This window comes from Salvia splendens, chromosome 19 (assembly GCF_004379255.2).
Source record: "Salvia splendens isolate huo1 chromosome 19, SspV2, whole genome shotgun sequence".
Lineage (NCBI taxonomy): Eukaryota > Viridiplantae > Streptophyta > Magnoliopsida > Lamiales > Lamiaceae > Salvia > Salvia splendens.
Window position 1 is genome coordinate 27,029,838 of NC_056050.1, and position 26,350 is coordinate 27,056,187.

General features: G+C 42.3%; 2 protein-coding genes and 1 pseudogene across 4 annotated transcripts; 2 read left to right on the forward strand and 1 right to left on the reverse strand.

The window, feature by feature from the left end:
• The first annotated feature begins 459 nt into the window (after window positions 1-459).
• LOC121779373 (ATP-dependent RNA helicase-like protein DB10) lies at window positions 460-5,554 on the forward strand. Of its 3 annotated transcripts, XM_042176709.1 has the most exons (10): window positions 460-675; window positions 1,278-1,576; window positions 1,763-1,903; window positions 2,142-2,210; window positions 2,777-3,046; window positions 3,277-3,627; window positions 3,750-4,027; window positions 4,394-4,744; window positions 4,836-5,207; window positions 5,434-5,554. In XM_042176709.1, the coding sequence occupies exons 2-9, from the start codon at window positions 1,307-1,309 to the stop codon at window positions 5,191-5,193; spliced, it is 2,088 nt and encodes a 695-aa protein (XP_042032643.1). In that variant the 5' UTR covers window positions 460-675; window positions 1,278-1,306; the 3' UTR covers window positions 5,194-5,207; window positions 5,434-5,554. The 3 variants fall into 3 exon arrangements, with proteins under 3 accessions (XP_042032643.1, XP_042032641.1, XP_042032642.1); XM_042176707.1 differs by having other exon boundaries at window positions 4,836-5,554; XM_042176708.1 differs by having other exon boundaries at window positions 1,284-1,576; window positions 4,836-5,554.
• An 8,944-nt stretch (window positions 5,555-14,498) lies between these two features.
• On the reverse strand, window positions 14,499-17,048 carry LOC121779264 (putative late blight resistance protein homolog R1A-10). The gene has a single exon (XM_042176576.1). The coding sequence runs from the start codon at window positions 17,046-17,048 to the stop codon at window positions 14,499-14,501; it is 2,550 nt and encodes an 849-aa protein (XP_042032510.1).
• Window positions 17,049-20,302: 3,254 nt separating this feature from the next.
• LOC121779266 lies at window positions 20,303-24,716 on the forward strand (annotated as a pseudogene).
• The last annotated feature ends 1,634 nt before the right edge of the window (window positions 24,717-26,350 follow it).

The following is a 26,350-nucleotide window of genomic DNA, read 5'->3' on the forward strand; positions in this document are numbered from 1 at the left end:
TTTCAGTCCGTCTGCGGATAGAAGTTCCGATTCACTTTGATCATAAATGTTAATAGGGTCTCATATTCCACTAACATTTCATTTAAAACTAAAATATACAAGTGAACCTCTATTCCACAAACTTTTTTCCACACTTTTTTTTAACATTTCTTAAAACTCATGATGTCCGGTTCACTTTGATCATAAATATTAATAGAGTCTCATATTCCACTAATATGTCATTTAAAATTAAAATATACAGTGAGCTCCTATTTCATTAACTTTTTTCCCTCATTTTTTAATATTTCTTAAAATCAATGTCTCTAAGAAATGACTCCTAATGGCACACGGAGAGAGTAGTATCTAATGAATTTGTACATTATATACAAATTTTAAAAATGTATTTCGATGAATATATTAAAAATTTAAATAGCCTATTTTAAGGTACATACATTAATGCCAAATATTCCACAGTAAAACATTTACCCATTTTTCCTCTCTCTTCACTCTTCAGTGTCCCAACTTCTTCTCTCTCGGAAGCATTCTCTCTCTCTCTCTCACCATAGCTGCAGAAGCTCAGAAATGTTGGTCGCGTTTTAGAGAGAAGAAGAAGAAGAAGCAGTCCTTGGAAAGCCACCGCGGAGAGAGCATTTTCATTGTGCGCTTTGCTCTGTTCTCATTTTCTGAAACGACGGAGTAAGCTGCCATTGACGCCCCCTGCTCTGAATCTGTTATATAGACTTCTCGTTTTTTGCTGCTCACCTTGATCTTAGCGTAATGCTTGATGTATGCTATGCGTGTTTATTTGGCGATTGCATTTTTGCACATTTCTGATTTTTTAGGGTTTAAGCTGTGAACATTCAATGCTGGTTTGTTCGCGTTATGTCTGTCTGTTTATTAAGTCATTGGAATGGAATGCATTTCTTATGTAAGTGTAACAGCTTCACGAGTTGGAAATTTTGAATTTGTAAGGCGTTGAGGTTAATGCATGCAGGTTTGGGGTTAACAATTGTAGATTTGTAGCGAGGTTTCTTTATGAGGATACGATTTTGCAAAATCTCCCAAGTGTATGTGTGTTGTTTATGAGCTTGTCTCTGTATAGCGAAGAGTTTGTAACTAGTAATGCTGTATTTTGTATGATTATGTGTATATATTTCGCCCTGTACTCGGTTAGCTACTTGCGTTCCTTTGTGGGTTTTATTGTCATTTAGCTTGAAGCTACTGCTCCTGCCTGTTTCTACTTTGGAGTTTAAAGTCAATACTGCTCTGATCATCGGGTTTACGTGTTGTTGGATTAGTTGCAGGGTACGTCGAGTGAAGCTTTGATATGGCTGGTGTACGGTATGCACCAGAAGACCCTTCACTTCCAAAGCCATGGAAAGGACTGGTTGATGGTAATACTGGAAATCTTTACTTCTGGAACCCAGTGACCAACGTTACACAGTATGAGAAACCTGTTGCCTCCCCTGTTGTGAGCTTGGTAGTTGCTAGTGATGCTTTGGGTTCATCTGCTCAAAAGGACTCACAGTGCCGTGATGAAGGCGGAAACAACAATGCTGGCTCAGCGAAGCCTGCTTCTGATCCAGAAGCTGATCAGGTGCTTCTAGTTTTTCTCTGATATATATATGGAGATGCATATTATATCACCTGCATCGTTTAGTAGTAATTTAGTACCATTTCTTCACATTTTTATGCATGTGATTTAACCTATAATGCTTGATTCATATGTATTATATAATGGCCTCACAGTGTATAGTTCCATTTATTTGCTATTATGTGTTAGTCTGCCAGAGACAGACCAGATCATACGTCGAGTGATCAGAATGTGGCAAAAAGTGAGGTGCATAAACCCATTGAATCTAAAGGTGCAGAAACTGGGTTATCTGTAGAGGCATATCGCCGTCGTCATGAAATTACTGTAACTGTAAGCATTCTTTTATCTTGTTCATATAATATTTGAATACTCAATTTTTAAAGAAGTGGCTTTGTTCATCTTCTGCTTCAAGTTACTTTATACTTAGTCTATTCTTCAAGGATTAATCTGTTATTCCTTATTTGTCTTTGTGGTTATTTCCCTATGTAATTATCTTTTGTTTATTTAGTTCTGATTTGTTACTCTTTGTTAACAACTTTTTAATAAATGATTGTATTTAATTGTCTAGGGAGGAAATGTGCCCCCACCATTCATCTCATTTCAATCCACTGGTTTTCCCTCGGAGATTTTAAGGGAGGTATGGGCACCACTCTTATCTCAATATTACATAAACAGATGTTCTTTAATGAATCAGAACTGTGTATCAAATAGTTTTTGATATGATCATGTGCAACTAGAGATCCAGTGAGGGGTTAGAGAACTAATGATTACACTTTTTTTCCATTTAAACTTTCTGTTGCAGGTGCGATATTTGCTCCAGGGAGGAGCCAAATGTCGTACACTGTCACACTCCTCTTGGGACTTGTTATTTGAGTGCTCTTATAAGTCCTTCAATTCATGTGAAGGGCTTCGTAAGTCGCTCTGAGGAATTACATTCTTGGTGATTTATAAGTTATAACCTGGCCTTTGGTCAGAAGAGAAGAAGAATCACACTCTCACTCTTGACCACAATTCTTCTTTCCTTGGAAACTTGGATAAGTTCTTGACTAGCCACTCCTATTTGGAGCAATAGTGCATTACCTCTGGTCACAGAGATCCTGGATTTTAATTTCTCATTTTGTTTCTACTCTGCCCCCTTATCCCTGCCCCTCTCTCTCTCTCTCTCTCTCTCTCTCTCTCTCTCTCTCCCACCACAAATCCCAGGCTCAACAAGCTGGTTTCTCTGCTCCAACTCCAATCCAGGCGCAATCATGGCCAATTGCTAACCAAGGTCGTGATATAGTAGCCATTGCCAAGACAGGATCTGGGAAGACTTTGGGTTACTTAATTCCTGGATTTATTCATCTGAAAGAAAAGCGCAATAATCCTAAAATGGGTCCAACTATTTTGGTGCTATCGCCAACAAGAGAGTTGGCAACACAGATACAAGACGAAGCAGTGAAGTTTGGGAAATCATCTAGGATATCTTGCACGGTATGACTTATCCTGGCTATGTTAAAGTAGTACATTATTTCTTGTATTCTATTTCTGCATATCTCTTTAGAAGTCATATCCTTTTGACATTGACAGAGGACTTTTCTGTTGGCCTTAGATTCTGTTTTCCTTTCGGGTTTTCTTCATTAATTGTATATGTGAATGTGGTGATTTTTCCTAAGTTATCTGCTTCATGCTGAATCAACTGCCACTTCTTTATTTAATAATAGTGTCTATATGGGGGTGCACCAAAAGGACCTCAGATTAAAGACTTAGACAGAGGTGTTGATATTGTGGTGGCTACGCCTGGTCGATTGAATGATCTTTTGGAGATGAAGAGAGTTTATCTCCATCAAATTTCATATTTGGTGTTGGATGAGGCAGACAGAATGCTAGATATGGGCTTTGAACCCCAAATAAGGAAAATTGTGAAGGAGGTGCCTCCACGTAGGCAAACCTTGATGTACACGGCAACATGGCCAAAGGAGGTGCGAAAAATTGCTGCTGATCTACTGACGAACCCTGTTCAGGTTAACATAGGAAATTCTGATGAGCTTGTTGCCAACAAGTCAATAACCCAGGTAAGGTTTACTTTCTTACTTTAATTTTGTTTTCTTATCTATACAGTAGAGCTTCTCCTGTTTTGCTGCATATCAAGTTTAATAAATTTTGATCTAACTTGATTTTTGTCTTAATATAACAGCATATTGAAGTTATATCACAAATGGATAAGCGTCGTCGTTTGGAACAGATATTAAGGTCTCAACAACCAGGATCAAAGATAATTATCTTTTGCTCTACTAAGAAAATGTGCGATATCCTTGCTGAAAACCTATATAGGCAATTTGGAGCTGCTGCTATTCATGGTGACAAATGTCAGGGTGAAAGGGATCACGTGCTGAACGAATTTCGCACTGGAAAGGCCCCAGTGCTTGTAGCCACTGATGTTGCTGCTCGTGGATTGGACGTTAAGGATATTAGGTCGGTAGCTGTTAAATTGATAATTAGGCCTAAATCAGTCGTTAGGAAAAATACTTCCACACATGCATGAATCCTGATAATGAGAGCCCCACTGGAAATGTTTGCCTTCTATGCATCTTAGTTTTTTGTTTACTTATCTGCATTCGATTTTGTTAGTTCTGGTAGAAAATCCGTCGGTTGCACTAGTATTAAATTCTACACTCAAATACATAAGATTGTGTGATTGATGTATCAACATTCATTCTACTGGATTCAACATTATGAAAATGGCTGTTAATTCTTTTGCAATAACAGATGACATGGCACCATTTTGAGTATTTAATTTGTGATTCATCTGATGTAATGTTAGTCTCAATTTTGTTATAGGGTGGTAGTAAACTATGACTTCCCGACAGGAGTAGAGGATTATGTACACAGAATTGGAAGAACAGGTCGGGCAGGTGCCACTGGAGAGGCTTACACTTTTTTCGGTGATCAGGATGCAAGACATGCTTCCGATCTTGTCAAAATTCTGGAAGGAGCGAATCAAAATGTCCCTGCTGAACTTGGTGAAATGGCATCACGTGGTGGTGGGATGGGAAGAGGAAGGCGCCAGTGGGGCTCTGGGTCTTCCGGACGTAATGATTCTTCCTATGGTGGATGTAATGACTCTCCCTACGGTGGAAGAGGCAGCAGCGGAGGTTGGGGAACACCGTCGTTTCCTGATAGACAGGACAAGTATATGTTCTTTTCTTTCTTTTGACGGACTATTGATTATCTGAAGCATATATGTGGCACTCAGTTCAGTATCTTCTTCGTATTCTTGCAGGTATGGTTCTGGGTCATTTGGTCACGACTCAAACGCTACTGGAAGCTTTCATCAGAAGAGCTTTCACGAGAGCATGATGGCTGCTTCGAATAATAAAGATAGAATCCGAAGCAGAAGCCCCAACCGGAATTCAGAATGGGCCAATAAGAACTCCAGCACAGAGAAATTTGATGGAGCCACCATTAACCAGCGCAGTTTTCACGAAACTATGATGGCAGCGGCTCAATCAATTAAATCTGATGCTGCAGACATGCAATCGGGAAATGGACTTGGCCACAAACATCACACTGACCACAAAGAGGATGGCAACAATGCACCAACTGAACCATTGAGGGAAGATCAACCTGCTTGGGCCTGACCCCGACATGCTAGGTACTCTTGCGTTTTGTTAATATGGAACGCGTGTCATGGTCGAACCCCTGATATGCCCCCGTAAGCTTTTCTAGGGTTGGCAAATTTTTGCTGTACATGTTTTGGTGCACAACTTAACATGGTCTTGAAAGTCTCTCTTGCTGCTCCACATGATCTAATGATGCTATTTTGTCACTAATATAATGTTTTGTATCCATGTGCACTTTGGATTGTGTTATCCTTAAAGAAGTTCGAAGCCCGGTCGGGATGCGCTTTGTTACTCGGGCGAGCCTGTAACCAGTTCTTGCTGTTTATTTGTACTCTGATTCATCATAATCTGATATCTATAAATGCATGTCAAAATTAAAGAGTTTTTCGGATGCGTGGGGCACTCTACTACTACATAACATAAATGTACCCACTTTATTATTTCTTCCGTCTATGGGAAAAACGCCATCCGAGTTGGCGTCTTATTAAGTAAAACGGCAACCAAGAAGGCGTTTTTCAATTTATTTTTGATTTTATGTAAATGTAATATTTATTGGAACACGCCAATTAGGTTGACGTGTTTATTATATTGTAACTATGGCTTTCTAGGGCTTGTTAGACACGAAAATGGATAAGGAAAAAAATTATGCCTAAAAGCGCCAACCCGGTTGGCGTTTCTTTACAAAATGATTCTTCCCGTCGATTTTTTAAAAACTGAAACCAAGTGTAAAATGCCATCCCGGTTGGTGTGTTACTAAAAAAAATAAAAAAATGTAAAATACTCCGATCTACCTCGGCGTTTTTAAAAAAAATTTAAAAAAAATTAAAACATTAAACGCTTGAAACGCCGTCCTCGATGGCGTTTTTTTACAGAATGTTTCTGATCGGTTTTTTAAAAGTATAAAACGCCAATCAGGTTGGCGTGTACTATATTTAAGTAAAAGAATACCGCATTTCATAAATTAAGTTAAAGTTCATTGATAATGATAGTCTAAGTAATCTAAGGTTTCAAAGTCCTCAACAAGAAACCAGTCAAATCATTTGATACACTTAAAATTGCATTTCAGGTAGAGAGGGGGAAGGGAAACAGATGTTGCAACATGTTGTCCAAATATTTTGTAAGGAATTAATCAACAACGATACATTTTCAGAAGTATGCGGCCATTTAACCAAAAACAAAAATTATACTCCCTCCGTCCCATTAAATATGCAACATTTGCTTTTCGGCACGGGATTTTATGTAGTGTTGTTTTATGAGTTAATGAAGAGAGAGTAAAGTAAGAGAGAAGAAAAAGTAGAGAGAATATTGTTTCTATTTTTAGAAATGTTTCATTTTTAATGGACAGACCAAAAAGGAAAACGTTTCATTTTTAATGGGACAGAGGGAGTACTAATTATAAATAAATGGTAGAATGCACATCCTTATCATACCTCTCAATTACTCTAACTGTAGCACTTCGACTTTGAGGGTTTAGTCTCTGCTCGAATTCGCGCGGCTTTTCCATTTTTTTCTTGAAGAAATTGCGAATAGCTTCAATGAGCTCGAATGACTTCCCCAAAATGTTTGACAAAATTAATGAGGCTTGGAAGAAGACGTACAGAGAGGTTGTAAATAGCTTCAACGAGCTCGAATCCGCTCGCTTATCCCACTCACTACAAAAATGTTATTGGAAGGAAGGCTTGGGAGATTGGCCCTCTTCTTCTATGCAGCGAGAGGAATCACCACAGAGGTAATGAACCCGCCATTGATGATCAGGTTGGAGAAGGTTTTCGCGCAGGCAGGAAAAAGGGTTTTCGATTTGGGAGAAGAAATGGAGGTAGGATTCGCGATTTGGGGAGAATTTGATTTGGGAGAAGAAATGGAGGTGGGGTTCGCGATTTGGGGAGAAATACTCTCCTGAATCTGTGAAGAGGGAAACACGCCAACCTCATTGGCGTGTGTTCAAATTTTTATTTTTTTAATTACTTATAAAAACGCCAATAAGACTTCCGTTTTCTACTTAAACACGTCAACGTGGTTGGCGTGTTTCAATAAATATTGTATTTACATAAAATAAAAAATTAATCGTAAAACGCCTTCTTGGTTGGCGTATTTACTTAATAAAATTAATCGTAAAACGCCTTTTCAAAATAGTTAGATTTTCTTTACTACTCTAACAACTACTAGAAAAAGATGTTAATATACAAACCAAACCCATTGGTATGACTTATCCAATAGAATATAGTATATACTAACTACCTCTCAACTATTAGCACCCAACCTTGCTCCAAAATCCCATTTTTCTTTACTAGAAAAAGATGTTAATATACAAACTAATCTCACTCAAAACTGTGTGCAACTTCTTGATTCACAAATAATATTAGCTCAATTCTCCTAGAGATATATGTATATCACAAAAAATGGATGTTAAAAAATATGATTCTCTTTCAGTATTCAACATCTGCAAAATCCATTTCATATCTCATGACTTTCATCCTGTGAATAAAACAGATGCACTCTGTTTCTCAGCTCCATCCAACTGCAACCCCCACTCTTCTTGATCCCTTTCCGGCTCATCATGTCTCTCGTCTTCATCGCCCTCCCGAAGCATAGCTATTCGACAGCAGAACATACGGCCCAGGCTTCTCCTCCGCAAGCTCTGAGAGCTTCTCAGACGCCCTCGAGCCCAATTCCTCGTCCCCATAGGTTCTGCAGCCACTGAGCAGAGCAGACCACGCGTTCGCCTCAGATTTACACAGCATACTCGCTATGAACTCCTCCGCCTCAGGGAGTGTTACGGACGTTCTCCGCAACGGCTCCGTGATCTTCCTTCTCGACGGAACAACGAGCAATTCCCACGACAAACTCGCGGAAACTGACCGAAACCTCGCTGATTTGGTGGACGTCTTCCCCAAAGCAACAAGAAACGTAAAGATAATTGCTTGTTTCACAAGATAGGTTTAGGGAAAATATTTCATTCATAAAAATAATGTGTTGATGAAATACCCTATTTTATACTAGAAACCCTAGGGCGGTTCGACGTATCCTAATTCATCCGGGAAAGAACCGCAAAGAAAACCCGAACGGGGCTTATAAATCAGGCCCGACTCAACAATAAGTAAATTAATGTTTCAAAAATACCAAAACATAAAAGGAAAGAAATAAAAAGGAAACAAAAAGAATCGGCTAATTCTTGAACTTGTTCGGCGCCTTGAGCTTGTCTCTCGGTCTCAAGGATCTCTTCGACACAATCAATTCGTCACTTCGGTCATTCACGCATTGCGTCGTGCTGTTCGGCTGCGTCGTGCTGCTCGGCTCCGGAAGCGCTGCGTCGTGCTGCTCGGCTGTTGTCGCCTCCAGCTCGGCATGCTCCAGCTCGGCATGCTCCAGCTCGGCATGATCCAGCTCGGCATGCTCCAGCTCGGCATGCGGCTCCGCTGTTGCGTCAGGTGTCGGGGGTCTCGTATCAACCCCCCCTCCGTTAAAAATCGCCTTGTCCACAAGGCGAACCCCCGGGAACTGCCTACCAATCGCCTCAATCGGCTCCCACGTTGGCGTGGACGCATCATCTTCCCACTGCACCAGGCATTGCTTCTCTGGTCGGCCCTCGCGCCAACTCACGCGTTCTTCCAGCAACGCTACTGGCCGTGCCACCGGCCTATTTCCAACGAACTCCGGGGGGAGTTTCACCCTGTCTACATCACCTTCCCCCGCCACAAACTCCCGCAATAGACTTACGTGGAACACATTGTGGATCCGACTTCCATCTGGGAGGCGCAATCTGCAGGCTACTGGGCCAACCCTCTCCAGCACTTCAAAAGGCCCATAGAACCTCGGGGCTAGCTTAGCCGATAGTGGCTTCGCAACCGAATGTTGTCGGTACGGTTGCAGCTTAAGCCAGACGATATCCCCGACCTCAAACTCGACGTGGCGACGGTGCCGGTTCGCCACGTCTGCCATACGCTGCTGAGCGCGCAAAAGGTTACGCCGGAGGGTGACCAACAACTCCCCTCGCTGCTTGATAATGTCTGCGACGTTAGGTGGTGTCTTTGCCGATGGAGGGGCTGCGACCAGGGATGGAGGCTCTCTCCCATACAAAGCGCGATACGGTGACGTGCCCAACCCGGAGTGGTGAAAACAATTGAGAGCGAGCTCCGCCCACGGGAGAAAATTTGTCCATTTCGAGGGCGTATCAGAAACAAACGCACGCAAATACTGCTCCAGACCCCGGTTACGGACCTCCGTCTGCCCGTCCGACTGCGGATGGTACGCCGTGGAGAAGTGAAGTTTGGTCCCACTCAACCGCATCATTTCCTCCCAGGTTGCATTAAGGAACACCGAGTCTCTATCCGAGACTAATGTCGTAGGGAAACCGTGGTGCCGCACCACTGTATTAACGAAAAGGTGCGCTACTCGGAGAGCGTCGAACTTGGTGGGGAGGGGGGCAAAGTGAGCATACTTTGAAAGCCTATCCACCACTACCATGATGACCGTATACCCGCGGGATTGTGGGAGCCCAGTGACGAAATCCATGGAGACATCTTCCCAAACTTGCGATGGGACCGGGAGTGGCTGCAATAAACCCGCTGGTTTGCGGGTCGAATATTTCGTGGATTGACACACCACACATTCATTAACAAATGTCACCACGTCCTTGCGCATTTTTGGCCAATAAAAACTACTTGCCAGAAGACGGAACGTCCTCTCGTGGCCCGGGTGTCCCGCCGACGGCGCACAATGGTGCTCTTTCAGCAATGTCCGCTTTGTCTTGGACTCCGTACTCACAAGCACCCTCCGATGATAATATATGAGGCCATCCGCCCACGTCAAATGAGGGGGGGCGTCACCAGACTTGATTTTCGACGTTAATTCGACCAAATCGGGCAGTGATGCGGTCTCCTCTTGCAGAACTCGCATTACATCCGGTACTGGTCGGGCCAGCGCAACGAGCAGCTGGTCGTCGGTTACTGTCGTCCGATCCTTGGCGCGAGGCGACTCCCTGGGGATACCGTCGGTCTGTCCCCCCGACGTGTCGTGTTGGCGGGACAAGGCGTCTGCTGCCTTATTTGTGATTCCACGTTTATATTCTATCACGAATTTGTACCCCATAAGTTTCCGGACATACAGCTGTTGGTCCGGTGTCTGCACTACCTGCTGCAGCAATTCTTTTAGACTCTTCTGATCAGTGCGAATAATGAACTCGCGCCCCAACAAATATTGTCGCCACTTTTGCACGGCCTCCACAATAGCATATAATTCCTTATGATATGTTGACGCTACTCTTCTGCGAGGCCCCAATTTCTTACTAAAAAATGCAATCGGGTGGTCGAGCTGCATTAGTACCGCTCCAATTCCGACCTCACAAGCGTCCGTTTCCACGCAAAACGGCAAGGTGAAGTTCGGCAGTTGCAGGACCGGTGCTGAAGTCATTGCCGATTTCAAAGAGGCGAAAGCGGTCTCGGCCTCCGTGGACCACCGAAAAGCCTCTTTTTTTAGCAAGTCCGTCAAAGGGGCCGCTATCGTTGCGTAATGAGCGACGAAGCGACGATAATAGCCTGTCAGACCCAAGAAGCCCCGTAGCTGCTTTACAGTCGTCGGTGTGGGCCATGACGTCATTGCATCTATTTTAGCTGGGTCGGTCTTGAGTTTGCCGTCGTCAATGATGTGCCCCAAGTACTCCACAGACACACTACAAAATGAGCATTTGGAAAGCTTGACGAAAAAATTATTTGCGTGAAGGAGCTGCAGTACTGCTTTCAAATGGCGGCCATGCCGCTCGAGGGACGGGCTGTAAATCAGTATATCGTCGAAGAACACAATAACACACTGCCTGAGCAGCGGCTGAAAGATAGAATTCATCGCTGCCTGAAAGGTGGAAGGCGCGTTTGTAAGGCCGAACGGCATCACGAGAAACTCGAAATGGCCGTCATGAGTCCTGAAGGCCGTCTTAAAGATGTCATCCTCACTCATTCGAATCTGATGATACCCCGAGCGAAGATCCAATTTTGTAAAATACTTCGCACTGCCCAGCTCGTCAAACAATTCCTCTGCCGTAGGTATGGGAAAGTGATCCGGGACGGTTGCCTTATTGAGGGCGCGGTAATCGATACAAAAGCGAAACGTGCCGTCCTTCTTGCGGATCAACAATACCGGGGACGAGAAAGGGCTGCGACTGTGGCGGATGATACCCTGGTCCAACATATCGCGGACCTGCTTCTCAATTTCCGTTTTCTGGAAGTAGGGATACCTATAAGGTCGAACATTGATTGGCCGCGTCCCTGGTAAAAGATGAATCCGGTGATCGAACGAACGTGCCGGTGGGACGCCGCGGGGCTGCTCAAACACCGCCCGGTGCGCCGTCAATACCTCCAGTACCTCGGCTGGCAGGTCCTGCGGAAAAAACTCCATACTCTCGGCCTCCCCCGCCCCGGATGAGGTGTGGATTGGCACGATTTCATAGAATTCGTGGTCCGCCGGTTGCGTCGCTAGTGTGTACAACGAGTGAAGCGAAATCTGCTTCGGGCCCGGCATCAATCCTTGCAAAAACACCGTCCGACCCTCTTGAGTAAATTCCAGCGTTTTCCTGACAAAATCTGCCGACACTTTCCCTATGGATTCCAACCAGTGCATCCCTAATATCACATCCGGCCCATGGTGGGCGAGAACATGCAGATCCACCACAAAGACACTACCCTGCAGAGCTAGCTTCGTGCCCCGCGAGATATGGGTACACAACAGGGATGCACCATTGCCCACGAGCACTCGAAAAGGTCTAATCGGAGTCAGTTCCAATTGTAGCCTCTCCGCAATCCTTGGGTGGAGGAAGTCTAGTGTCGCCCCTGTGTCTATCAATACCCGGACGGGAGTATCACCCAACGTCCCCTGGACAATAAACGGCTTGGAGCTCCCACGGCCATCCAAGGCGTGAAGGTGTGATAAGTCTGCAGTAATTAATTCCTCCTCCGGAACCTGCTCTCCGGCACCTGCCTCGTGCGGTTCGGCCCCCTCGTCATCCATATAGCAAAGCAACTTGACTTTACACACGTGGCCGGCGACCCACTTCTCGGGGCAATGATAACAGAGGCCGCGACGGGCACGCTCCGATTTCTCTGCATTCGACACCCTCACCGGGTATATCCGTGACTTGTCCACCTCCCGGACCAGCGAATCCTGTGGATGGGGCACGGCGGCCTGGTGAGAAACAGGGGTTGGAATGGCCCGTTGATCCTTGCCCTGCCATGGTCGACGTTGATACGACGACGTGTGCTGTGGACGTTCCTCGTGTGTTGCGGCTAAACGCAATGCCAGGGCCATTGCCTCGGCCAGTGACTCGGGGTGCTGCAATTCGACCTTCTCTTGCAGAGGCTGCTTCAACCCTTGAATAAAGATTGGAATCAATGCCGATTCCGATAGATCGGTCACCCTATTGAGATACCGTTCGAACGTCGCGTGATATTCCGCTACGGTGGTCGTTTGAACCAGTTTGGCGATCAAACCCGTGTAGTTCCTGAAGCTCTGGGGGTCAAATCGATGCCTAACATCGTCCAAAAAATCTGGCCACGTAACAAATCCATTTGTCGCCCGATAATTGAATATCCACTCCGACGCGGGAGGGTCGAAAAGCATAACTACATAATGTAAGCGCTCCGCCTCCGGAACCCGCTTGTGATCAAAATAGTATTGGACGCGAGAGATCCAATTCGGTGCGTCCACCCCATTAAAGTGAGGTGCGTCCATCTTCACGCCGGATGAATAATCCGCTCCCTGGCGGTTGAGGCGTTCCCGATTTAGGGGTGGATCCCAACAGGTAACCCCGCGCTCTTCGTACCCTTCATCGTCCCCCTCCTCGTGTCTCTGCGGTAGGTCCCAATTATCCCGACGGCGACCCGTTCTATACGCTGCATCGTCCCGACGCTGACCAGGACGGCTTCCTCGGCCTGGGAGCACTCCCTCCCCAACACGATCTCCGCGGCCACCTCGATTAGGGCGACCACGACCCCGACTCTGCTGGCGGTAGGGGCGGTCATACTCCTCACGGCCGCTCCGACCATTCCCGCGGTAATCCTCCCACGAGTGGTCGGCTTCATCCCAATCGGGCTCGTGGCTCTCTACCTGCGGCGCCGGTCGTCGTTCCAAGTTGTCGACCCGACGATCCATCGTATCAAATCTCGCGTTCAACTGCGCAAACCCTAACGTGACTGGGTCGACGTGCGGTTGTCTCCCGTCGACGTCTCCTGGGTTCCTCTGCCGCGCAGGGCCCAATTGCAGCCCCGACGAGGTCCCTGCATGCGGAAATTCTCCCGCCATCGCTTACGTAATCAAGAAGATGTTGAGTTATCGGGATGAAAGCACCAGATGTTACGGACGTTCTCCGCAACGGCTCCGTGATCTTCCTTCTCGACGGAACAACGAGCAATTCCCACAACAAACTCGCGGAAACTGACCGAAACCTCGCTGATTTGGTGGACGTCTTCCCCAAAGCAACAAGAAACGTAAAGATAATTGCTTGTTTCACAAGATAGGTTTAGGGAAAATATTTCATTCATAAAAATAATGTGTTGATGAAATACCCTATTTTATACTAGAAACCCTAGGGCGGTTCGACGTATCCTAATTCATCCGGGAAAGAACCGCAAAGAAAACCCGAACGGGGCTTATAAATCAGGCCCGACTCAACAATAAGTAAATTAATGTTTCAAAAATACCAAAACATAAAAGGAAAGAAATAAAAAGGAAACAAAAAGAATCGGCTAATTCTTGAACTTGTTCGGCGCCTTGAGCTTGTCTCTCGGTCTCAAGGATCTCTTCGACACAATCAATTCGTCACTTCGGTCATTCACGCATTGCGTCGTGCTGTTCGGCTGCGTCGTGCTGCTCGGCTCCGGAAGCGCTGCGTCGTGCTGCTCGGCTGTTGTCGCCTCCAGCTCGGCATGATCCAGCTCGGCATGCTCCAGCTCGGCATGCGGCTCCGCTGTTGCGTCAGGTGTCGGGGGTCTCGTATCAGGGAGACACCATGCTCGAGACAGCATGCTCACCACGCACGTGTAGTGCCTCTGGTTCGGCCTGATGTTGTGTATCTTCTCCATCGAGTCGAAGTAAGCAAGCCCTTTTTCGACTAGACCACAGTGAGAGCAAGCAACAACACAGTGACAGAAATAAGAGCTCATATGCAAATCCAATATTTATCAAATGAAAAAAGATTGAAAACAAATTACATGGAATCACAATGCATGTTTATTACTTCTTTTATGTTGAGCATAAGTAAGAAACCCAATGCTTGCTCTTAAAAATTACAACTCTAATACATTCTGAACTAGCTCGGTCTGGACGGTTTTCGGCATCTTCTAGTTACGCACATGAAGGTCTAATTGCTCTCCATATAGATCCTCATGTTCTTCTACTATCTTTTTCGCTGACTCCACAACTGCTTCACTGCACCAATACAACGAAATCGATTTCAGCGTTGCTATTTCTCCAACTTCAGATGGGATTTCCTCGAGTTCGTATAAATAATCGAGAGTAAGCTTCTGGAGAAGTGGAAAGTGGGAGCTGTCTGACACAATCCAATTTACTAGACCTTCACAAAGCCACAACCGTAGAAACTTGAGGTTCTGGAACTGGCCTTCAATTGTTTCCCACTTGCCTGTTTGGAAGACACCATTTATTAATACGAGCTTCTCAAGAAGAGGCAACGAACCGATTTTACGCAATATGTCTTCCCACTTTGTGCCAAATTCCCTGCTATAAAGGTCATCAACAACCAACTTCGTGATAGAGTTGGGGAAATTAATCCTCAGCAAAAAGTCACCGCTTTGATAAAAGGTGCGGCAGGATAAGTTTTCCAATTTACTGAAGCATTGAAGGTAGCTTAGACAGTTTTCTTCCCCCAGATCCGAATTGTATGTTAAATGCAATTTCTTCACATTGGGAATTCTTTTAACCACCTCCTCATTCAATAACAAATTCTCAACTCCTTTGAGTGTTTGCAGATTCTCCATAATGACAATGTCACTATCATCACTAGCAGGATTTGGGAGAATCAATTTGTTCACTGCAAATTCAAGATGCCGAAGTTGACGCAGTTTCCAAATTTCATTTGGTACATGTCGATCGTTGTAAAAAGATGGATGAATAATCAATGTCTGTAGATTCCAAAGGAGATCAATTGGACTAGAGAATCTGGACTCATCATGAACACTGATTGCAAGGTACCGTGAGTTCACCAATTCAAACACATTTTCTAGGAAATACCTCTCAAAATCACATGCTCTGAATGTCCTCAACAATCGAAGATCGCGAGACAGAAGAACTTTCTCATTATCACTTGTTGTTTTATCATACTGACATATTACGGAACGAGTATGTGACAAAGATCCTAACAACCCTGCAGTTTTAAGAACGACTCGACGTTCGCTAATATTGGCCGGAGGATCATCTCTTACGACATGGTAAAATCTTTCCTTTTCAGCTTCTTTCAAACACAAATCTCTCAACAAATCATGAATTTTACAATACTTAACGTTTCCAGTAGACCCCAATCCATCAACTAAAATGAGATTTCTATCAACCAATTCCTTAAAATATTCTTGTGCAAGTGTTTCCAAACATTTTCCACTCCTTGGTTTTAAAAATCCTTCAGAAACCCATAACTTCTTAAGCACTGACACACAAATACGGTAATCTTCCTCAAAAACACCCATATACAAAAAGCATGGCCTTAAATAGTTCGGCAGAAAGATATAACTCATCCTCAATATTTTCAAGCAAAATCCATCGTTAGTGTTAATAACAATGGAATTCAAATTTTGCTCTATACGCTCCCAACATTCTTTTGTGCGCTCAGATTTAGCCAAAAGACCTCCTATTGTAGCAATTGATAAAGGAAGTCCTTTACAATTTGCTACAATATTCTTTCCAATCTTCTCCAACTCAATTGGACAACTTTCTTTCCCAAACACGGTCATACCAAATAAATCCCAACTACTAGCCTCATCTAGAAATTTCATGCCAACTATACAAGACTCGTTCAACTGAGAACTCAAGTCAGACAGCCTAGTCGTTACGATTATTCGACTCCCATTTTGGTTATCAGGAAAGAAATTTTTTATCTTCTCCCACGCCTCTATGCTCCACATATCATCCATTATTACAAGATATCTCCTACCAAACAAAAACTGGTATAATTTTTGTCCCAACTCATTCTCACTCAGATCACTACTTGAATCTCCTCCACTTGCTCGAAAAAGAACTTCTCTAAGTGTTTCTCTAACATTATAAGTTTGAGAGATTGTAGTCCAAGCACGAATATCAAAACGTTCCTTAACAAGTGCATTCTCAAATAGATTCATGGCAAGAGTGGTCTTACCAATGCCACCCATCCCCGTGATAGGGATGATCTGGCGGTTGAGTTGATTTCCAGCGAGCTTATCTAGAACTTCAATAAACACTTCTTTAGAGCCCACAATCACGTTCTCTTTCACAGTGGAAGAAGATGGCGTTAAGGCAGCAACAGGCCTCTGCTTGGTCTGAGCTTCAACTGCAATGCTCTTCACCTCTTTGTTGATCAGATCCATTTCTTCTATCACTTTCTGTAGATTGTGATAGAAGTCATGATCTGCAACGATTGTGGATCCACTGTGAATTTGATCCACAATATGGGATTCGATAACATCCTCAGCCGCGTAAACTGCATCAGCAATGCGACGCTCCAATGGATCAGCATCGTGGCTCTCAGCAAAGGGGGAAATATAGGAATCAAGAAACTCCTGCAAGAAGGTAATGTTTTGAGTGAGGGATTGGACTTGTTTTTTGTTGATAGAAATGGGAGGAGAAGGATGTTTCTCGAGGGTATCTATGATATGCATAAGAGAAACCAGAGCTCCATAAGCAGCCATGATTAACAACTCTCTCTCTATGTGAATGATAATAAGGTAATATTTAGAACACATCCAATCTTGTTTTGGACGAAGAACGCATGTGGAGCGTTCTTAAAATCAACAAAAGATGCTATATTTGTCGGATACACACTAATTTATTATATGTTAAAGTTACTTTAATTATTAGGTTAAACTTACTTTAATTAATAGTCCAACTATTGATATGCGAACCTAGTGTGGCTAGCATTATAATTATAGGTTAAAGTTACTTTAATTACTAGTCCAACTACTAATATGCGAACCTAGTGTGGCTAGCATTTTAATTATGGGATATTGACCTTTAGAGCATCCACAATAGCGCCCGTCCCGGCGGACGTCCGGCCGGCATGCCGGAGTTCCGCGCGGGACGTCCGCCTTTGTGCAGCGGTGACGCGGATACAGACGTTCACTGCGGACACCGGAATAGCGTTGACTCCACGGACGTCCGCGCGGATGTCCCGATTATTTTATTATTTTTTTTGAAAATTCTATAAATACGGCTCGTTGAACTTCATTTCATTCGCACCACTTGTATTAACGAGTATCTCTCTCTAAATACTTTTCTTTTAAATAAGTGGTTGCAATTTCTCCGTATTTGTGCCGAAATTTTAATTCCGTAAATTGTTTAATTTGGTGAATTTGTGAATTTTTATTATTGTGGGAAGTCTGTCGGGATGTCTTTGGGGATGTCCGCCACTATGAAGTGAGATGTCCTTATGACGTGGCAGGAGGTGTTTTTGGAATGTCCGCCGGGACATCCGCATCACTGTGGATGCTCTTAATATCATGAAACTTTAAAAAAATTTGTTTTTTCTCATGAATTTTTAATTTGGCAAATAATATCATGAACTTTTACCCGATTTTGTTATTTTCCACCGGCGAAAAAATTCCGACAAATAATATCATGATATAGATTTTTTTTCGTAATTTCTCGACAACAACTTCAAGAGATTCAAGTTTTTCAATCTTTGGGGATAGTTTTTCTTGAAGCACACCCGCCAAAATTGTTCTTCAATCTAATAATATAGTTAGAGTTTTTTAGCCAGTGGGAAATAACAAACATATGTAAAAGTTCGTGATATTATTTGCCAAATTCAAAGTTCATGGGAATAAACCAACCTTTTAAAAGTTTCGTGATATTAGGGGCTAATATTGCTTTAATTATAGGTTAAAGTTACTTTAATTATGTCTGCATATGATAACGTTAGAAAACGATTCACCTAACATTTTATAATATCAATTTAATTCTAATATTATCAGGTGTGATTCACCTAACGTTTATTTAAAACTTCTCCATAAAACAAAGGTACTATTTACAACAATTCTAAAATAAGGTACTTCTAATTATGATTTATAGTGATATTTTCAAAATGACTTTTTTTCTTATGTCTCTGTTATGATTGTCTGTACTAAAAAGCATGTATCTCTGTAGAATAGACGTGTAACATTTAGTGCTAAAAATAGTAAAAATGAAATGAGACTTCTAAGATGAGTCAGGTATCCGTCCCCGGCTGACACTCGGAAGAAAAACCACCAAGAAGATGCTCCTTCCAACCGCCCTCGACTTGAATGTTAGTAGCGAGGCTCAGCTCTCCACTGATTTGAGTGCTGGGGTGGGACGGTGGCAAAGCCACTTCAGCTCTAGAAAAGAGCTCAAAATTTATCATACTACTCCCTCTATCCCTCAGGGGAGAGAATAAAATAATATAGATAAAAAGTAGAAAAGAAAAAGTTTACTTCCTCCGTTCCATAAAAATATAGTACTCCCTCCGTCCCATAGTAGATGTCACACTTGAGAAATGACACGGGATTTTAGGAGATGTTATTTTGTATGTTAAGTGGTGAGAGAAAATATAATTAGAACTTTTTCCAAAAGAAGAAATTTGATATCTTTTTGTGAGATAAACTAAAAAGAAAAGTGTGACATCTACTATGGGATGGAGGGAGTACTTTTTTTTTTTTCTTTTTAGTCCGTCCCACAAGAATATAAACTTTCTAATTTTAGAAACCTTTTTTTTCTCTAATGAGGTGTGACTCATTCTCTTATAACAATACTTTAATTAATTTCTTTATATATCTCTCTTATTTTACCAATTGTACATTAAAACTCGTGCCCAACTAAAAATGCATATTTTTTGGGACGAAAGGAGTACTTTTTTTTATTACCGTTGATAATGATTTTCATGTTCCACTAGCCCATTTCATTAAAATTTTATTATAATAGGACTCACATTTCACTAACTTTATCCACCTATTTTTCACTATATTTTTTAAAATCTGAGTAGAGTAAAACATGCCAATTAGTTGTGCACGGAGGGAGTTCTATAATATTTTTATGTTATTTATACTTAAATTTTACACGTTACCCTATACCAATTTCACTTTAAAACTCGTGCGGTTGCAAAAATCTCTATTTTAAAAGATGAAGGGAGTGCAAATTAACTACAAAAAATTTACTGTACAGTCCCTACCATGAAATATTTGTGCGTGCGGCATGCTGCAATCCATGCAGGGGCCATCCCCAGGTCTTCAAACTCAACACGTCCCAAACTCAGAAAAAAGGTAACCAGAGAATTCAACACACACACATTCCCCTCAAAACCAAAATCCCCCAATTCAACACAACCCTTCACCACAGAAGTAAAAGTAACATCATTAGGCAAAACGCTAACTCTAGTCATTCATCTAATTGTGTAGGGAGGAAATGTGCCCCGACCAATCATCTCATTTTAATCCACTCGGAGATGTTCTCTAATGAATCAGAACTGTGTATCAAATAGTTTTTTGATATGATCACGTGCAACAAGAGATCCAATGAGGAGTTAGAGAACTAATGATTCCACTTTTTTTTCATTTAAACTTTGTGTTGCAGGTGCGATATTTGGTCCAGGGAGGAGCCAAATGTCGTACGCTGTCACACTCCTCTTGGGACTTTGTTATTTGAGTGCTCTTGTAGGTCCATCAGTTCATGTGAAGGGCTTCGTATGTCGCTCTGAGGAATTACATTCTTGGTGATTTATAAGTTATAACCTGGCCTTTGGTCAGAAGAGAAGAAGAATCACACTCTCACTCTTGACCACAATTCTTCTTTCCTTGGAAACTTGGATAAGTTCTTGACTAGCCACTCCTATTTGGAGCAATAGTGCATTACCTCTGGTCACAGAGATCCTGGATTTTAATTTCTCATTTTGTTTCTACTCTGCCCCCTTATCCCTGCCTCTCTCTCTCTCTCCCACCACAAATCCCAGGCTCAACAAGCTGGTTTCTCTGCTCCAACTCCAATCCAGGCGCAATCATGGTCAATTGCTAACCAAGGTCGTGATATAGTAGCCATTGCCAATTTGCCAAGACAGGATCTGGGAAGACTTTGGGTTACTTAATTCCTGGATTTATTCATCTGAAAGAAAAGCGCAATAATCCTAAAATGGGTCCAACAATTTTGGTGCTATCGCCAACAAGAGAGTTGGCAACGCAGATACAAGACGAAGCAGTGAAGTTTGGGAAATAATCTTGGATATCTTGCACGGTATGACTTATCCTGGCTATGTTAAAGTAGTACATTATTTCTTGTATTCTATTTCTGCATATCTCTTTAGAAGTCATATCCTTTTGACATTGACAGAGGACTTTTCTGTTGGCCTGAGATTCTGTTTTCCTTTCGGGTTTTCTTCATTAATTGTATATGTGAATGTGGTGATTTTTCCTAAGTTATCTGCTTCATGCTGAATCAGCTGCCATTTCTTTATTTAATAATAGTGTCTATATGGGGGTGCACCAAAAGGACCTCAGATTAAAGACTTAGACAGAGGTGTTGATATTGTGGTGGCTACGCCTGGTCGATTGAACGATCTTTTGGAGATGAAGAGAGTTTATCTCCATGAAATTTCATATTTGGTGTTGGATGAGGCAGACAGAATGCTCCTAGATATGGGGTTTGAACCCCAAATAAGGAAAATTGTGAAGGAGGTGCCTCCACGTAGGCAAACCTTGATGTACACGGCAACATGGCCAAAGGAGGTGCGAAAAATTGCTGCTGATCTACTGACGAACCCTGTTCAGGTTAACATAGGAAATTCTGATGAGCTTGTTGCCAACACCCAGGTAAGCTTTACTTTCTTTTTTTCTTTCTTAAATATACAGTAATAGTAGAGGTCTTTCTTCTTTTGTGCTAAGAGAGTAATGGAATTCCAATTTAATGAAGGAGAATAGATTCATTCTAATTGAGGGAGTGACGCATAATGATTGTGCGTCGTTCTTAATGAAATGCATAACCATTATGCGTCGTTAATTAATGACGCATAAGGATTATGCGTCGCTTAACGACGCATAAGGGTTGTGCGTCGCTCATGAACGACGCACATTGGTTATGCGTCGTTAAGGCGGCTTTTATCTGCCTCCAGTCACACGCAGATCACAGAACGCACCTTCATACACTTTCAATTCCTCTATCTCGGCGATTTCCGGCGTTTTCTGGCGATTTCCGGCGATTTCTCCATAAGATCCGGTAATTTGTTCATCAATTTAGCTACATTCATCATTATTCATGTTTATTGTGCTTTCATTTGTTAGTTTTACCCAATTTATACAAATTAGGGCTTGTAGGAAAATGTCCATAATTGTCGTTGGTTTATATGTTTTTGATGCAGAAATCATGCAAGTATTTGTGAGTTTGTATTGGGGTGGTAGAGTAGTTCAACTACCACATATGGGTATTGGTTATGACCCACCTCGTGCGAGGAGCTCCATTATATTAAATTCAGGTGTTTCCTATTATGAGTTGGTAGCAATGATTTGTGATGCGATGGGAATAGATATGAACCAACACACAATTGAATTATTATGGAGACAATGTATAGTCTATGGTTCCGGTATGAGTTATACATGTTCTGTGATTCGCAATGATGATAGTGTAATGTTTATGTTCAACAATGCTCAAAATTCAAGTGGGTGTATTGAATTATTTGTTGAGTATTCACCTGTGAGGAGTGAAGAAATCCCACCAGTTGTTGATTATGGTATTGGAGCATCTGCGAGGTTTGAACAAATGAGTTTTGAGTGTGGTATTGGATCATCTGCGAGGGTGGACCAAATGAATGAGCAGAGAGATGTTGTAGATGTTGTAGATGTTGCTGATGTTGGTGTTGGATTGAATGATGAGGTAGATGATGCAGATGATCTTGATGAGCCAAGGCCACTATCCGAGACAGAGCCAGACCCCGATCTCAGTGATGGTGATGGTGCTGATGATGTCGGTGCTAGTTCTGATGATGAGATAGTACCATGTAAACCTGTTATGCAAGGTGAACAACCACTTCCGGAATACAATCCTAATGGGTTTAGATTCTTTCGTGAATTACCAAGTCGTCCTTCTGGAGTATCGGATGATGTGGGAGGTAATGAACACATCCTTTTGTATTGGAATGAGAATGAGCCGCATCGGATTGTGTTGGGAACAAAATTTGATTCCAAGCTACACGTGAAAACTGCTATAACTATGTGGAGTTTATGGAATGAAAAACAGTTTAAGGTTGTCGGAAATCGCCTGCCTCGCCTGCTTCGCCTCTTTCGTCGCGTTTCTGCCTGATTCTGCCTTCTGCCCGTTTTAAAACTCAACCAACGACGCATAAGTATTATGCGTCTCTAATAAACGACGCATAAGTGTTATGCGTCTCTAATAAACGACGCACAATGGTTATGCGTCATTAACTAATGACGCACAATGATTATGCGTCGTTTAATAGCGACGCATAAGGATTATGCGTCTTTTTGTTAGTGACGCATAAGAGTTATGCGTCACTCCCTAAGGCGGAATACGACTAATGCTCTTCATTAAAATGGAATTCCATTAAAATCCTTTACCAAAAAAAGAATTGATCCGTAATAGTATAGCTTCTCCTGTTTTGCTGCATATCAAGTTTAATGAATTTTGATCTAACTTGATTTTTGTCTTAATATAACAGCATATTGAAGTTATATCACAAATGGATAAGCGTCGTCGTTTGGAACAGATATTAAGGTCTAGGATCAAAGATAATTATCTTTTGCTCTACTAAGAAAATGTGGTGAAAACCTATATAGGCAATTTGGAGCTGCTGCTATTCATGGTGACAAATGTCAGGGTGAAAGGGATCATGTGCTGAATGAATTTCGCGCCGGAAAGGCTTGTAGCCACTGATGTTGCTGCTCGTGGATTGGACGTTAAGGATATTAGGTCGGTAGCTGTTAAATTGATAATTAGGCCTAAATCAGTCGTTAGGAAAAATACTTCCACACATGCATGAATCCTGATAATGAGAACCCCACTGGAAATGTTTGCCTTCTATGCTTCTTAGTTTTTTGTTTACTTATCTGCATTCGATTTTGTTAGTTCTGGAAGAAAATCCGTCGGTTGCACTAGTATTAAATTCTACACTCAAATACATAAGATTGTGTGATTGATGTATCAACATTCATTCTACTGGATTCAACATTATGTTAATTCTTTTGCAATAACAGATGACATGGCACCATTTTGAGTATTTTATTTGTGATTCATCTGATGTAATGTAAGTCTCAATTTTGTTACAGGGTGGTAGTAAACTATGACTTCCCGACAGGAGTAGAGGATTATGTACACAGAATTGGAAGAACAGGTCGGGCAGGTGCCACTGGAGAGGCTTACACTTTTTTCGGTGATCAGGATGCAAGACATGCTTCCGATCTTGTCAAAATTCTGGAAGGAGCGAATCAAAATGTCCCTTCTGAACTTGGTGAAATGGCATCACGTGGTGGTGGGATGGGAAGAGGAAGGCGCCAGTGGAGCTCTGGGTCTTCCGGACGCGATGTCGGATTCAGTGGACGTAATGATTCTTCCTATGGTGGATGTAATGACTCTCCCTACGGTGGAAGAGGCAGCAGCGGAGGTTGGGGAACACCGTCGTTTCCTGATAGACAGGACAAGTATATGTTCTTTTCTTTCTTTTGACGGACTATTGATTATCTGAAGCATATATGTGGCACTCAGTTCAGTATCTTCTTCGTATTCTTGCAGGTATGGTTCTGGGTCATTTGGTCACGACTCAAACGCTACTGGAAGCTTTCATCAGAAGAGCTTTCACGAGAGCATGATGGCTGCTTCGAATAATAAAGATAGAATCCGAAGCAGAAGCCCCAACCGGAATTCAGAATGGGCCAATAAGAACTCCAGCACAGAGAAATTTGATGGAGCCACCATTAACCAGCGCAGTTTTCACGAAACTATGATGGCAGCGGCTCAATCAATTAAATCTGATGCTGCAGCCATGCAATCGGGAAAAATGGACTTGGCCACAAACATCACACTGACCACAAAGAGGATGGCAACAATGCACCGACTGAACCATTGAGGGAAGATCAACCTGCTTGGGCACCCGACATGCTAGGTACTCTTGCGTTTTGTTAATATGGAACGCGTGTCATGGTCGAACCCCTGATATGCCCCCGTAAACTTTTCTAGGGTTGGCAAATTTTTGCTGTACATGTTTTGGTGCACAACTTAACATGGTCTTGAAAGTCTCTCTTGCTGCTCCACATGATCTAATGATGCTATTTTGTCACTAATATAATGTTTTGTATCCATGTGCACTTTGGATTGTGTTATCCTTAAAGAAGTTCAAAGCCCGGTCGGGATGCGCTTTGTTACTCGGGCGAGCCTGTAACCAGTTCTTGCAGTTTATTTGTACTCTGATTCATCATAATCTGATATCCATAAATGCATGTCAAAATTAAAGACTTTTTCGGATGCGTGGGGCACTCTACTACTACAATAACATAAATGTACCCACTTTGTTATTTCTTCCGTCTATAGGAAAAACGCCATCCGAGTTGGCGTCTTATTAAGTAAAACGACAACCAAGAAGGCGTTTTCCAATTTATTTTTGATTTTATGTAAATGTAATATTTATTGGAACACACCACGTAGGTTGGCGTGTTTATTATATTGTAACTATGGCTTTCTAGGGCTTGTTAGACACGAAAATGGATAAGGAAAAAAATTATGCCTAAAAGCGCCAACCCGGTTGGCGTTTCTTTACAAAATGATTTTTCCCGTCGATTTTTTAAAAACCGAAACCAAGTGTAAAATGCCATCCCGGTTGGCGTGTTACTAAAAAATAAAAAATGTAAAATATATCTTGAACACGCCATCTACCTCGGAGTTTTTAAAAAAAATTTAAAAAAAATTAAAACATTAAACGCTTGAAACGCCGTCCTCGATGGCGTTTTTTTACAGAATGTTTCTCGTCGGTTTTTTAAAAGTATAAAACGCCAATCAGGTTGGCGTGTACTATATTTAAGTAAAAGAATACCGCATTTCATAAATTAAGTCAAAGTTCATTGATAATGATAGTCTAAGTAATCTAAGGTTTCAAAGTCCTCAACAAGAAACCAGTCAAATCATTTGATACACTTAAAATTGCATTTCAGGTAGAGAGGGAAGGGAAACAGATGGTGGAACATGCTGTCCAAATATTTTGTAAGGAATTAATCAACAACGACGATACATTTTCTGAAGTATGCGGCCATTTAACCAAAAACAAAAATTATACTCCCTCCGTCCCGGACTACTTGCACTTATTTCCTTTCTGGGCGTCCCAAGTTATTTGCACTCTTTCCATTTTTAGTAAAAATTATCACCTACAGCCGTAATATTTGACTTTATCTATCACTTATTCCTTAATCTCCGTGCCGAAAAGGAAACGTTCGAGTAGTCCGGGACGGAGGGAGTACTAATTATAAATAAATGGTAGAATGCACATCCTTATCTTACCTGTCAATTAATCTAATTGTAGCACTTCGACTTCGAGGGTTCAGTCTCTGCTCGAATTCGCGCGGCTTTTCCATTTTTTTCTTGAAGAAATTGCGAATAGCTTCAACGAGCTCGAATGACTTCCCCAAAATGTTTGACAAAATTAATGAGGCTTGGAAGAAGACGTACAGAGAGGTTGTAAATAGCTTCAACGAGCTCGAATCCGCCCGCTTATCCCACTCACTACAAAAATGTTATTGGAAGGAAGGCTTGAGAGATTGGCCCTCTTCTTCTATGCAGCGAGAGGAATCACCACAGAGGTAATGAATCCGCCATTGATGAGCATAGGCTTGAGAAGGTTTTCGCGCAGGCAGGAAAAATGGTTTTCGATTTGGGAGAAGAAATGGAGGTAGGATTCGCGATTTGGGGAGAATTTGATTTGGGAGAAGAAATGGAGGTGGGGTTCGCGATTTGGGGAGAAATACTCTCCTGAATCTGTGAAGAGGGAAACACGCCA